The sequence below is a fragment of the Sphaeramia orbicularis genome, chromosome 1 (genome assembly GCF_902148855.1).
Source record: "Sphaeramia orbicularis chromosome 1, fSphaOr1.1, whole genome shotgun sequence".
NCBI classification, from domain to species: Eukaryota; Metazoa; Chordata; class Actinopteri; order Kurtiformes; family Apogonidae; genus Sphaeramia; species Sphaeramia orbicularis.
The window spans coordinates 52,433,780-52,448,717 of record NC_043957.1 but is presented as its reverse complement, the minus strand read 5'-3'; the positions used below and the strand labels follow the sequence as shown (position 1 = coordinate 52,448,717).

The 14,938-nt window shown below is 38.1% G+C and overlaps 1 protein-coding gene across 1 annotated transcript in view; it reads left to right on the top strand.

Moving 5' to 3' along the window:
* The window catches only part of LOC115424151 (LIM and calponin homology domains-containing protein 1-like), a 45,703-nt gene that overhangs the window by 10,858 nt on the left and 19,907 nt on the right, over positions 1-14,938 (top strand). The window contains exons 2-13 of the mRNA XM_030141257.1: positions 3,199-3,269; positions 3,378-3,447; positions 3,544-3,650; positions 4,171-4,201; positions 4,308-4,418; positions 5,195-5,322; positions 5,746-5,816; positions 7,263-7,464; positions 7,632-7,847; positions 9,351-9,659; positions 9,855-10,124; positions 13,141-13,398. Coding sequence (XP_029997117.1) covers positions 3,199-3,269; positions 3,378-3,447; positions 3,544-3,650; positions 4,171-4,201; positions 4,308-4,418; positions 5,195-5,322; positions 5,746-5,816; positions 7,263-7,464; positions 7,632-7,847; positions 9,351-9,659; positions 9,855-10,124; positions 13,141-13,398 — 1,844 coding nt within the window. The remainder of the gene's footprint in view (positions 1-3,198; positions 3,270-3,377; positions 3,448-3,543; positions 3,651-4,170; positions 4,202-4,307; positions 4,419-5,194; positions 5,323-5,745; positions 5,817-7,262; positions 7,465-7,631; positions 7,848-9,350; positions 9,660-9,854; positions 10,125-13,140; positions 13,399-14,938) is intronic.

Below are 14,938 nucleotides of genomic sequence, written 5' to 3'. Positions count from 1 at the left end.
GAACAATACTTTCATTGTTAGAAAAAGAAAAGTACTTTGCGTATTACAAAAAAAAATTCTTAGTTTTATTATATTCAGTCAAAACAGTTTCACAACATAAAAAATGTACACATTTTACAGGTTTTTCCAAGGTTTTATAAAGTCTTAAAAGTCTTGAATTTACAAATCTATGTTTAACACCTTAAAAAAGTCGTTAAAAGGTATTAAATTTGATATGGTAGGTGTGTTGTGTTTAAATGTGTCTGTTAAATGTCCAACCTGCAAAGAAAGTAACATTATTCTACTCAGTTCCACCTGTTCCGACCTGACAATTTATATTGAAATTTGGAACCAATTATGGCTAACTTTGCAGCCCCATGTGAGAAATGACTCGGAACAGTGGGAATCAAGGCGTTCAAGTAGATACATGCATTTTCCTTAATTCTAGGAGTCATGAATTTTTGCCAGTATGGCCGCAAAATAGGCTGTGAAATGGGCATTCAATTCTGTTCTAAGTAGTCTTAAAAATGTCTTAAAAAGTCATAAATTTAACTTGTAAACCTGTAGGGACCCTGATTTTACAATGTACTGCACTGTGTGGTTTACATAAAGTTTTAAAGCTCTTTAGTTTTATATTTCATCACCCAGCATTTTTCCATTCAAACCCATTTACAACCCGGCATGACATAAATAAGTGACTCCCCAGAATCAAACAGCTTCACACCATGAAAAGTGAACCTTTTTACAACATGTTAAAGTTGTCTGTGAATAAAATATTAGTAAAAAAAATCTGTGTGTACATGCTACATTCACAAATGCTACGGAGATTAAAGGGGTCATATTTTGCTAAACCCACTTTTAGAAGTCTTTGGTACATTTATCTGTGTGTTTGGGAACCGTAATAGTTCAAGTTGCTCAAGGTATTCAAGTAACAGTTCAAGTTTGAATTTGAACCCTCCAGGTGCTGCAAAACTATCGTTATATTCATTCTAGCAAAAAATTTAGCAGATTTCTACAACCTGTTTTAATTCCTGCTTAATTTGTTATGTCTATAACTACTTACACCACGACATTTGCACATATAAGGTCCAGACTTCCGATGAACATTTCTCAGAGTACACCATAATTGTTTGTCAGCAGCAGCAGTTGTAGTCCATACTGAAAATATGTCCAAACTTCGAGCTGATTACCTAACATGTTCAGTTGTTGGTTGAACGGGACAGAGCAGCACAGCCAACAACCTGGAGGGGGTGGGGCTTGAAGTGGCTCATGTGCATTTAAAGGGCCAGTGCTCAAAACCACCTTTCTGGTGTCATTGCTCAGAAATATGGTTGAAGATGGACCTGTGGAGTTGAATTAATGAAGAATTCAGACCCAAGCATAGCATTTACAGTTTATGTAGACCACAGGGAAATGTTTTAAAACGCATAATTCCTTTTAAAAAAACAAAATATCACTCCTTTAAGACTTGGGTATTGAAATTTAGTATCTTTCACATTTTTTGATCTTCAGTGGTAACTGTGGATGGACCACTACAGCCATGATTACCATGACTCCTCCCTTCACACTTTAATGTTATGGAGATACACTTCCTGTAAGTGTGGCCTTCCTCATCCTGTCAATGCCTGAGTCTTTGTAATGCACATTTTCATCTACAAATGTATGGTCTGAAAGCCTGAAGTGAAATAAAACTGACTACGTCAATCTAAGACTTGTCACTTGGAGTAAGCTGGTTTTGATGTGTGAAAAGGTCATTTTAATCTCGTTCTTACAATTATAATTAATAGCTTGACTAAAAAGAGTAGATTTCCTTAATGTTGAGTACAACATGATCAGACTAATTAATGGTTTAAACCAAACTTAGAAATGTACAAGATCACAGCAACATTATGTGAAACTGTGAAGACACAGTAGTGCACGTACATCTACATGCATTTGACTGGTGTCCATTGTTGTTTAAAAATTAAATGATAGTTTTGCTTTTATTTGCAAATTGCTAGAGAATTCCCTGAGCACTTTCATCAGCAGCTCACTTCACTGAGCTAAAGCTAATGGCAGGTGCTGTGTTAACTGTTAACCTTTAATTGAACTTTCATTTTATTATTCACTCGGTTGTTGCTTGCATTAGATGGAAAAGACTGGGTACATTATTTATATTGCTGTAGAATTAGAATTTTTCCATTTTCATTGTAATATGGTCATAGAAAGCTCATATGTGTATGTGATTTTTACTCAACTAACACAAATTTATGTGAGAAATGACAGTGCTATAGTGAAATTACACTTTTCATTTAAGTATAGTCCCATAAAGACTTCAACATTTTTCTGTTGATCAGTTACAGCAGTGTTTCTCAAACTGTGGGGCAGGCCCCTTAGGGGGGGCCGTGAAGGCTTGCTGGGGGGGGGCATTGGATCACTCCTGCGTGTTTTTTTTTTTTTTTTTTCTTTTCAGGTTAAAACATGTAGCAGGTGGAACTAATGTTTTAGCATTGGAGCACCCTGGACTCATTTTAGGGATGTACAACAAACAAATCTACTGCCATGGTGATCTGTCACTAGACTAAACAAAGAGTTCAGGTTTGGAGAATGGACAAGGATTTGACTGGAAAAGAAAAATGTGCAATGTTTCTGTTTTTGAACAGTTTGTACAGATTGCACTTTAATGTTCTGAGGTGTTCAATATAAACGGGCTCATTGCAGCCACTGATATTGTTAAAATTTTTATCTTTGTTACCAAAGTTTGTTGTTCTAAAAAAAGATACTTTATTTTCATAGTTGTAAGATAACTGCGCATTTCCTATTTTTATTTGGACAAATACTGTCTCATGGAGCATTCTTGTTGAGTTTATTTGTATTGTTAAAGCTAAAACCTAAGTTATTTTTAATTTGAACAACGAATTATTCACGGAAAAGCAAAAAGTATTTTTACAATACTGATGTTTCTTTCAATAAAAGTTATAGTTGCGCCACTGTTGCAATGTTGTTGGGGTTGAGGGGGGCCTGAAGATTTTTTGTCCTCCAAAAGGAGGGCCCCACAGAAAAAGATTGAGAACCACTGAGTTACAGTAAGATGATGATGTTGGAGATGCTCTACTGGGCTTTTGGAAAATAATGATTCCAGTTCTCTCTGATACATATACTTTTCTCTCAGATAATTCCTTATTTTCAGCCTTGTTGTCCTTGCTGTTACATGAGTCCTTTCCTGTCCTCCTTCCCCAGGCCGTAACAGGGAAAAGCTTTGGAGACAAGGACTTCCGCAGTGCCCTGGAGAACGGCATCCTGTTATGCGAGTAAGCCTGTGACATCACCCCATTTAAGGTTTTTGATGTCTGCAGTAGCAACAACCTCCATTAAGTCCCTTAAGACTCAGTAAATCTCCCCCTCCTCCTCCACAACAGGCTGCTGAGTGCAATCAAACCAGGGCTGGTCAAGAAAATCAACAGACTACCCACCCCCATCGCAGGCCTGGTAAGTAGACACTTGCTCGTGTGACATTCAGCCCCTTAAAGCAGCCACTTTGTCAAAGTGATAAACTCTGACCGTGGTCCCCTGCTGGTTTTTCAGGACAACCTATCAGTCTTCCTGCGGGGCTGTGAGGAGCTAGGTCTGAAGGGCTCCCAGCTGTTTGACCCCGGAGATTTACAAGATACTTCAATACGAGCTAACCTCAAGTAAGTCCTTTTTATTTGCCTGATGAAAGAAGCCAGATATTCTTGAATGTAACAAAAAAAAAGTTTGGCTGGATGACTTAAAACTAGAATAAAAGCCAAGCCACTGAGAGACCATAATGAACCTAATGGGGAAAAAATGTTACATTTACGCAAGTAATAAAAACACAGTTAGTTATTTAAGTTGGAGTTAATATTCCAAAACTGAGAAGTGGAACAAGTCATCTCACTTTTAAAACAAAGAAAACAGTCTTGTCTTTCTGGTGGGATACGAAGAAAACCAGCATTTGAGTTTAAACTGGTTAAATCCATCTTAATTATAGCTGGAATATCTTAGTAAGACAAAGTTAAGTATATTTTCATAAAATAAAATTACTTTTTTTTATGAAAATCCTGCTTGACAATATTATTTTTCCTTTGACAAAAGTTATGACTCAGTCATTTCCCAGAAATCCCATTTTTATGGTGTGTGTATTTTAATATAGTGCATGTGTTTCTCTTGTCTTCTTTTCCATCTCATCAGGGATTCAGATTGCAACCGCAAACTGAAAAATGTGAGTTATTAATGTTTCTTCTTTCTTCTTTATTTTCTTGTACTATCATCAATCCATGTGTTTATCATTTATAAAAATACACAAACCCCCTGTGTCTGTCTCTCAGGTGCTGAACACAGTTTTCTGGCTGGGAAAGGCTGCCAGTGGCTGTGCCTCCTACAGCGGTCCCACACTTAACCTCAAAGAATTTGAAGGGCTGCTCGCTCAAATGAAAGTGGTGAGTGAAACGATGACAGAAAATGGAAGATAGAGAAACAGAGAGATAGTGGCATGGATGAGGATAGTGGGGGATGGATTTGTTAGTTTCCTGTTCTTATTGGGATGCAGGCGAGACACATGGGGCAGGAGTAAACACTGAGGGGAAACAGGATGCCAGCTCTCCACATTTGATCTTTGTGTTATTTGGAAGTCAAATTAATTAGTCTGTGACATGTAGATTAGGTTTAGACGCTTTATTAGCACAAAAATTAGTGAATATTTCAAGTTTCTTGGCCGTCTGGCTCACAGGATGCCATAGGGCGACCGTTTCAGCCAGTATAGTCCTTTATGTGTGTGTGTGTGTGTGTGTGTGTGTGTGTTTTTCAATGTTTCCTCAGCTATGTGACAGCATAGCAGAGGAGCTGCAACTGCATGCTGAAAATGGCATTTTTAACCAAAATCTTTATATGTGGTGTTTTTGTTTGCAAGGATTTAGTCATAAATCCATGTGCAAATATTCCACCAAAACAAGTTCTCCCCGACACAGTTTCCAAAAGTGCTGTCACTGCATCGTGTATCTGGCACTGACCAGGGATGAGCATGATCTATTTAAAGAAATAAAAACAAGACATAGTTTTTTTTTGCCTTTTCCAGAATTATAGTGAATAGTGCCAGATCTATCTCTAGCACTGGCACACTGTGGAGATACTGTGGGTCTGCCTAAGCACGACTATCATTTGGTTCTATGTTTTCCTTTTATTTGATACATTTTGTGCTTTGTGTGTGTGTTTTTAGGAGAGCGAGGAGGGAGGTGAGAGTCCACAGAAGCGTAGCGTCAGAGACAGCGGCTATGACTGCTGGGATTCAGAGAGGAGCGAGTCTCTTTCTCCGCCACGACACACTCGAGACAACTCCCTTGACAGGTGACAACCATCTGTCAACACACACATATTGGATTTCCATGTGGGTAGAGGACATTGCATTGACTTACACTTATTTCCTGGAGGCATACCCTGTTCATGTCCAAACCTAACCTTAAAACAACTCTTAAATATTTCAGCTTAATGATTTAAACCTCAGTGTTGTGCATTTCGCCCAGTATGGAAGCAAAGTATGTCCTCATAAGATAATAAATACCTGGACCACATACGTACATATCCAGAATCCATAGTAATATGAATACTGTATATAACTCATGAGACATTAAATATTCTGATCACAGTCATATTATTATATAGTAATGAGATTTGATCTGCAAAAATAAAGTGTACAATTGCACCCTAAGTTTGTCTGAAACAGTATTATATTTTCCTACATTTCCTCTCATTTCTTTTGTTTTTTGACAGTCTGGACTCGTTTGGCTCCCGCTCACAGCACAGCCCGTCTCCTGATGTGGTGAATCGGGTCAACAGTGATGGTTGGTTTTCATAAATATCTTTCAGTGAGGATGAAGTGTCCTTCTCCCCCGGCATCCATTCAGTATATTAAAGAAGTGAACATCCACATTCTACTCCCTGTACGAATGCTTGTCGTCAAATAAATTCATGTTTTAAGCTGTTTTTCTAAAGGAGCAAATACAAAACCACTCCATAAATAGTTTGACTGGCCTTTTCTTACATGTTGAGGTTTTAACCTTGGTATGGTATAGTCATTCAGGTCGGCTGTGGACAACAGCTGAACATCCCAGCCTGTGTGTGTGTGTGTGTCCCAGATGCAGCAGCAGCTGTCGGTCTAAGTAACAATCATTAGAGATCTGGACCTGGGAAATACAAGCAGGTCAACATCCAGCTTGGTATTTGTGCCAATATGTTGCTGTGTGTGTATGTTTGAGGTGGGGGGTTCGGCTGTGTGTGGGGGGGGCATCACAGGCATTCTGTTTATTCTTTTATGTTGACAGCATTATGTGTGTGCAGTCAGCTGTCAAGAAAAACACTATTCCTAAGACAGAAATAGACTCATTCCCTACATTCCCTGTGGGTCACAGAGAAAGTACAGTGGGTAGCCAAGTAGAATTTAGCACCCACTGAGGAAGATGGACAGGGCATATTGTTGATCCTTCTCTGTCTACATGCCTGTTTGCAAGACCTTTCGTAGATTTATGGTCCTATAATGGTATTAGAGCCTGAGCAACAGACGTGATTCTTAATGTTTTGATTTTTCGTTGAAAAGTCATTGGTTGCATCTAAAAAGAGAAGTTACATGTCAGAACATCAGAAGTTAGCCAAATAATCTGAGATAATGAACCCTACTGATGTAAAGAACAGCCTTTATACTCCCATTAATGTTTTCAAAGACTCTAGGAAATAATTTTACTGTTTGTCTTCTTTTTCTAAATATGTTTGACAGTCTTGGAAGTCTGTTTGAAATCTGTCTGATTATCTGACTGCTCATGTTTCTAACATCGTTTTAACAATATTCCCCCCATTTTCCACAATCAACTCACCGCTTAGATTTGATTATGAGAACTATGAGAACAAGACTATGGTTGCAGTAAATCACAAATATCTTTTAACTTTAAAGTGATACAAATATAGTTAGACATTTGTGTGCTTGTTGAAAATTAAAATTACCATCCCCTAACAAGCAGGGGAAAAAGTCATTCCTACCTACAGTGAATGTAATTGCCCTCAGCGAACTTAAAACAAAAGCTCAAAATCTAAAATCTAAAGAGACAGAATGTGCATCTACTGGCATGAGATGGGACAATAGCCTAGAAGTAATTATAAACAGTCTTGACAACTGTATAGAGTTTCACAGATTATTATAGAAGGGCTAATTAAAAGTATTACTTCAAAGTTCTGACATATTTTCTAACCTCCGTCACTCTTTTCTCCTTTCTGCACTATTGGTTTTTGTTGCCCAGGGCGAGGCAGCGACTCAGAGGCCGATGCCCCCGGCAAGAAACCAGATGTTCGCAAGGATGACATGCTGGCCAGACGGACCGCCAGCAGCGATACAAGAAGCTCCATTCCCTTTAACCAGTTCCTTCCAAACCGAGCCAATGCCAGCGCCTACATCCCAACCCCACGACGGAAAGCACATACGGAAGAGGGAGAACAGCGGAGGTAACAACCCACACACTCTTAAACATAAATAATGCTAATGCAGATGATTCTTATTTGAAAAGCAAATCAGCAAGTGCTACAGAAGGAAATGCAAAGAGGTAAGAACGTGTGAAAACAAAGTGCCTAGTCCCACTTTTGACCCTGGTGTTACAAACTGTTCCTTATAGTCACACTCAAGCCACTGCAGAGCAAAGCAGAAGAACTGGACCTCAAAACAAACCCCCCAAGACTGTGACTTGGGCACCTGAAAACAATTCTAACCACGAAGAGAAGCCCAAACAGGAAGACGAACTGGTGACCCAGGACGTGTTGGAACAAAGGAGGCTGCAGAAATTGGAAAAAGCTGGGATTAAAGTTCTACCTGCTGCCGTTCGTTACAGCAGGTCAGAGAGGACCAGCATGAAAACTGCTGCTTCTGTGGGTTGTTGGTTTTGTTCACTAACAAATGTTTGGAACAGTTATTTTTTTCTGTGATTTGTTCTGTTTACTTCATTTACACTGGTGCTGTGGTTTGACATCCGGGTTTGTCTCATTAAGTGGTTGCAGCAGTTGTGGCTTTTGAAGACAAGTTTTTGGGTTTGTTTACTGATCCGTTAGTGTATATAACTTCTTATTCATTTTTAGCGCTAAGGAAGAGGTTGTGATGTGTGTTGTTTGTATGGTTAAAAAAGGGCTGCATCTTACATTACAGTTTGGTAACAACAGGTAATAATTTAATCAAATAATAGCACTGTAATTACCAAAGTATTAACCAGTTAATGGCTTGGACTACAAATATTTTATATAAAAGTGTAAAAAGAATTAAAAAGCAAGTGATAATAATTGGAAAACACATATATCAAATAATAGTGTAATAATTCTCTGATAACTATATGATAGAGGTCTCAAAACGTTTTCATCTTGAGACACAAAGGTAACACAGATGATGTTGTGAGACACAAAAATACAACTAAAGATGTCTTGAATTGCCATAATATGCACATTTATAAAATACTGTTAACACAGCAAATGATGAATGTAAAAAAAAATTAAACTAAGTACATGAAAGTTTATGAGATCAGATTTGAGACTGATTGTACATTTCCCACCATCTCATAATAAAATTGCACTGAAGAATGAAGACCAGTGACCAAAATTACAGTTCTGAGATGAAAAAAAATCAACCAGCCAAAAACATATTATGCATATTGGGTATGAACTAAGTATTTAATTATAATTGTCACAGAGGTAGTTGGAGACTTGATATATGAGGTATTTTCTATGTAGATTTTTTAAGCTGTTCCAAAAGAGATAATGTTATGATTTTAGCTAGTTAATAATAAGAAAAAACAAGGTGCACCTAAATGCATCATGATTTCCTTGTCCCTCTGAAATTCTGAAGTCAAAAAACTTCAGTTCATCCTCCCTTAAATGTATTAAATATAGCACTGAAAGCACTTTATTGTCATCAGATTACCATATAGTCATCAAAATGTGCCTGCACTATACCTGATTAGCTGCCTCATTGCTATCTTTAAATGTGTTTCCCTGTTATTACCCATACCCATAATTAACATCAAGACGTTACCTCATTATTCCATTGGGACTTAGAAGGCATTTACAGTGCTCTGTCTTAATGGTAGCTTTTTATCACACTGTTACCAAACTGTATTGTTAAGTCAAATGTGCTACCAAAAGATATTGTGAGGTTGGAAATTGTTTCCTTATTGGGTGACTGCATCGTGTTAACATGTGGTGTGTAAACATTCTAATTCTCTGAAGGATTTAGATGCAAACTACTCCACTAATCCATATCTCTAAGTGCCAAGTCTGCACTGTGCACGTCACTGGCTCTGTTCACAATGTGGATGAATGTTAAAGCATCACAATCCCATCTCTGACCCCAGCCCTCCAATAAAAGACCAACCAGAAGTGAGGTCACCGTCACCGAACATCATCCTTCGCCGTGATAATGACTTTTTAAGCTCTCAGAAATCAGCGTGGGACTCTTCATCCGATGGGGAGGAAGAAGCAGATTCACGAAAGGTCCCAGATGTTCATAAAGATGACCTGGCGTCCAGACGTGCTGCACGTGGCACTGTTGCCCCCAAAGTGCATCAGTTCATTCCTCCACCTGTTTGTAGCAGCAAAGACAGAGAGCGCTGGGAAGGCATTAGACGAGCCTCACAGCAGACACTCCAGGAGAAGGAGATGAGGTTGGACGTGTGTGTTTATGTGTGTGAGTTTGTTGTTTTTCTTCTATTAGTGCTCACTTACCTCTAAAACTCATTCCTGTTTCCCTACTCTCTGTTTTTTTGGGTGTTGTGGTCACCTGTGGTTTGATGTGTGATCCACCTTTATGTGTTATGTGTGCTGTGTGATGCTTCTGTACTGGCTCTGTGATTGGACAGTGAGAAGGAAGCAGTCCCTGACATCATTACACGCAGAGACAACCCCTTCCTAAACTTCACCCCTCGCCACAAGCAAGAGGAGGAGGAGGAGGAGGAGGAGGAAGAGGCGATTGTTCAGGCGATACCTAATAAACAGAAGGATGACCTGGCTCTTAGGCGGGCTCAGAGCAGGCCCCTCCCTCACAGGGATGGACCAATGAGCTTTGTTTCGACTTCCATGAGTCAGGCTGATATGCAGAAGTGGGAGAGACTCAAGATGACTGAACCCAGGTGCCCAGCAAACACACAACACACTGCAGCACTAAACACTGCTGTAGGTCAAGTTTGTGGTGGTGTGTGTTGTGTATGTGATTTTCGTCTACAGTTTTTATCAGGCTGCACAGATTTAAACAGCTTCGTGAATTTTTTGTTTACGTCTGAATGGCATCCAGCTGGATCTACGCTAAGCTTATAAATCTACAAAAATCCTGATTCATTCTGTGTCGACTGTTTTAAATCTGAATATCGCTGCACAAACAGTGACAGGAGTGCATATAAGACAGAAATAGCATGAGAGTGTCATTTAAAATCACTTCAGTCTATTTCCATTGAAAGTGAACTTTACAGGAATGATATTTTGCTTTTTTAAATGGAATTATGCATTTTAAAACATTTCCCTGGGGTCTGCATAAACTGTAAATGCTATGCTTGGGTCTGAATTCTTCATTAATTCAACTCCACAAGCCCATCTTCAACTCTATTTTTGAGTAATGACATGGGAAAAGTAATTTTGAGTGCCGGCCCTTTTAAATGCAAATGACCCCAGCCCCTCCAGGTTGCTGTCCCGTTCAGCCACTTGTGTTTGTTTATACAACTAACAACTGAACATTTTAGGTAATCAGCTCAAAGTTTGGACATATTTTCAGTTTTTACTACAACCGCTGCTGCTGACAAACAATTATGTCATACTCAGAGAAATATTCATCAGAAGTCTTGACCTTATATGTGTAAATGTCGTGGCGTAACTAGTTATAAAATGTAACAAATTAAGAATAAATTAAAACAGGTTGTAGAAATCTACTTCATTTACAAATAAATGCACCAAAGACTAATAAAAGTGGGTTTAGCAAAATATGACCCCTTTAAGAATAAGCTTTAGGAGAAACCACAATGTCATCTCCTTTATTAAGTTGAATCGGTCATTTTGGGGCTAGTGCACATAAATATTAGCATCTGAGAGTTTGTGTTTCTTTTACTCTAGTGCGTGTGTTAGACCTCACTCTTGTGAAAACAGATTTCCACTTGGCTGAACCGGTGGCAGGCCAGTGACCATTCATTTGATATGCAGAAAGCCTGATACAGGGACTGACAGAAAGTAAAAACACAAGATGGCTGCTGCTGATGTGGAATAGTCTTTGGAATGTACTACTGTGTCAGTATTACATGAACTGACAGGCACTATGTTTTTTGTAAAAGAACAAACAGCTATACTTTGTTGATAAAAATACATCACATGTTTTAATCCTGTGATTGCTTGTACATCTGTACAATTGGATTTCGATCTGCAAACTGTGAAGTTCCAGGCAAACTTTCATCTGAGAGTTGGTGGCAGCCTATTAATTAAAGACCAGAAAACCTTTCCTGAGCGATTTATAACCAGTTATTCTAATATTACCACCTACTTTTTGCATTTTTCTGTGAAAATAAAGCATTATATATAATTTTCCTGGGTATGTCGATTTAAAAGTATTGATAGACTTAGTGAGTTAAAGTTAAGTATTTTAGATTAGTATTTTGGTCATGTCTTTTATGGTTATGTCTTTGAGGGTTAAAACCCAGCACATTAATTATATACAACACAGGTCAAAAGTTTTAGAACACCTCCATTTTCTCTTAAGTCCCACAGTGTTAAGGGCTCTAATGGTCTGTCTTCCTGTGTTAATTGTGTTTTTCTGACCATTATGACTGCATTATACTGTTAACTGCAGTGTAATATTTTCTGAGAAATACTTTAAAGTTTTTCCCTTTTGACACTGCTTTTATACAGACAGAGGGGTTGTAAGTTATGATCCAAAATCAGAACAAAGCTTCACTTACTTTCATTGCTGCAGAAAAACTATAAATTGTAAATGTATTGTTATTCCTGAAAAAGCATTTTTGTAACATGAAGTGTACATTATTTTCACTTTTTGGAGACCTTTTTAACCTCTTATCTACTGTTTGCCTTTGTTCTGTTTCAGCTTTTTCACTAAACTTGAACCATTTATATATCAATAAAACTATAAAATCTGGATTGTTCTAAAACTTCTGACCACTAGTTTACAGCATCCTTTGAAAATGTCACTAAAAATCCAGCCATTTTAGGTTTTTCACCATTGTACAAAATATACAATATGACATTTTAATCTAGCTTTTAGCATATTATAGACTAATCATTAATTGAGTAACCACCTCAGCTCAAGTTAGCAGCCCAAGCTACTTCAACTTCAACAAGAAAAAGGCTTTTGTAAGACTTAAAAAACCCACCAAACTGTAAGGTGTAAGAAAAAGACTTAACACAAACAGACAAAGGAATAGAAAACTCAATCAATAGATAACAATCAGTGCAACTGTGTGTATGTTTATATACCTTTATTAACACCTCTCTATCTTGCTTATTCTGTGTAGATATTATCTAAATTAAAAATAACCTTTAGTTTCATTTCTGTTCTGACTGTAGTCTCTTGTATGGTTTGTAAGCGGTTCTACGTCTCGTTTGTTCCTGTCTCTCTTTGTCTGTGTTGCTCTCCATGTTCTCATCAGCTTGTTTATTCTCCTCATTATTGTGCACTTCAGTCCTCTTCAGTCTTCTTTGACAGGCATTGAGACAGAGTCGGGAATTGGCCGGTGTGTATGAGTCTCTGTGTGTGACTGAGAGAGGGGCAACTGTTGGCATTTAACACTGCTCAGGCTTTGTTTTTCTCGTCTGCGCTGATGTCATTAGATAGGATAAAGGGTGTTTTGTGTTCCCAGAGGAGCAGTGGTTACCAGGCAAATGGCTACCTAGAGTAGAGAAGTGGGAAAAAGCTTGGCGTGAATGTGCAAATGTATATGTGTTGAAGTGAAGTACACAACCACATACTTTTGTCCTCCTCTGTCATCCACATTTCCTGACTGATTCATCATTTCCACCTCATCCTTCCTTTGTCTTCATAGTCTGATCCTTTTGTGTGTAGTTGCTCATGATTTCTTTCCCTCCTGCTCTTCTGTTGGCTGTTGGGTGTGTTTGTTACCTTGTTTCTGTCTTGATTTGTGAGACTGTATGTAGTGAGGCTAGCCCAGCTCCTGTGTGTCAGGCTTGTCTGGAGAAAAATTATGGAAGCCCTTTCAGCGGATCAGCAAAGGCTGCACGGGGTCACAGCAAAGTTGTGACCTTTGGGGGCGTGACTGAGATCGGGCAGCCAATAGACACAGTCACGTCAAGTGAAGGGGAGGAGACGGAGTTGCTAAGACGACTCCTTTTCAAACCGACTGTAGCCATGCCTACCATTGGCCTGGGCTCCCAGCTTTCAGAGCGGGAACGCAGGTATGGACCAGGCCAAATACAAAGACTTCAATGGCTAAAGTTTGCATTAGTATGAGCTGTACTGAGGAAAAGGAATATCCCTTTCTGCTCTATTTATTTCATGTTTGCTTGTCAAAGTCATCTTGGGAATGTTTTACATTTGAGGCCTATTTGAATTAGTGCATTAGAGAGTTTGGCTACAGCTCTCTGCATTGGAATGATTTGCGTGTAATTTTAATGGGAAACAAAGGTACACACATGTAAACATATGCATGCACACTCTCAGTACTCTCAGTAAAGCCTTGAAAATCCCTGGTTAAGTCTGGTTTTGAACATGAAGGCACAATTATTTCCATTTCAGCACTTTATTAATAGATTCATTTTTTTTAAAAGATTTATGACCATAATGACCTAACCATACCATACACTGAGAGAGAGAGAGAGAGAGAGGCACTGATTGACCACCAGTAGAGACTGTTTTTAAATGCCCTCAGACATGTTTAAGAGTCTAGTGCTGCAATTTCCTATTAATTGCCTGTTGATTTATTTTCATAAACCGATGATATTTGCAAATGGATTGATTTAGCCTTGTGTTAATGGCCTATAGACAGTGTTGGGAATTTGGTATCTTATAGGTCACTTGTTATAAAAAGTAATGTTTCAGTTACTTCATCAAAGTATTATAATTTATAATATCAGGGTTTTTTTTCTAACAAGTGTTTTCAATTCGGCATTTAAGGAAGGAACAACACCGTCAAATGTTCATTAAAAGCTTTAAAGAAATGTATGCCAGGCAATGCACATTGATTGTACTGGTGGATGAAAGTCGGTGTAAATTTAAAGAAGAGAATGAGTTAAAATAACGGTTGGAATTCAAAAGCCTATTGCCAATTGAACTGAGCCTGTGTAGATGGAGCGACATCTCTGTGTAAGCCATCCTAACTACCCTTGATGGTTTTGCACTGAAGTTTGTCCAAAATAAGATCAAGGTTAAGCTTATTTATATAGCACATTTAAAACAATGCAAAGTGTCCCAAGTGCTGTGCAAAGATATAGGTAAAAATACAAGATATGATAAAACTAGTAAAAATAAATATCAAAATAAGGCATAACTGTATTGTCAAAATGAATAAATATAATACCATATTCTGCATTTACCAAAAGAATGCGCTCATTTGTGATCAAACAACATTTTGATTAGTAGGTCTAATGTAATTACATATTCTTAAGTAAATATAACAGGTTACAAATAAATTATTATCCCTCAACACTGCCCATAGGACATGCACATCAACCATTTTTATTTTGTGTTTATGTTTGCTCTTTTGTTTTGTTTTATTTTTTTTTTGCTGCTGAGCAAATGGAAATTACATCTATTTTTGAGTTTTTATTTCGGTGGACTTGCATGTTTTCTTTTCTAACCCTATTATTCTACTATTATTGACAACAGTCCATGTACCCGCCCATTACCTGCTGTTCTGCATGTCCCTGCATGAAAGCTTTGCATATAGACTTAGTCAGCGATTCTCCTTTTGCTGTTCTTAGACTTTATATGCTGATC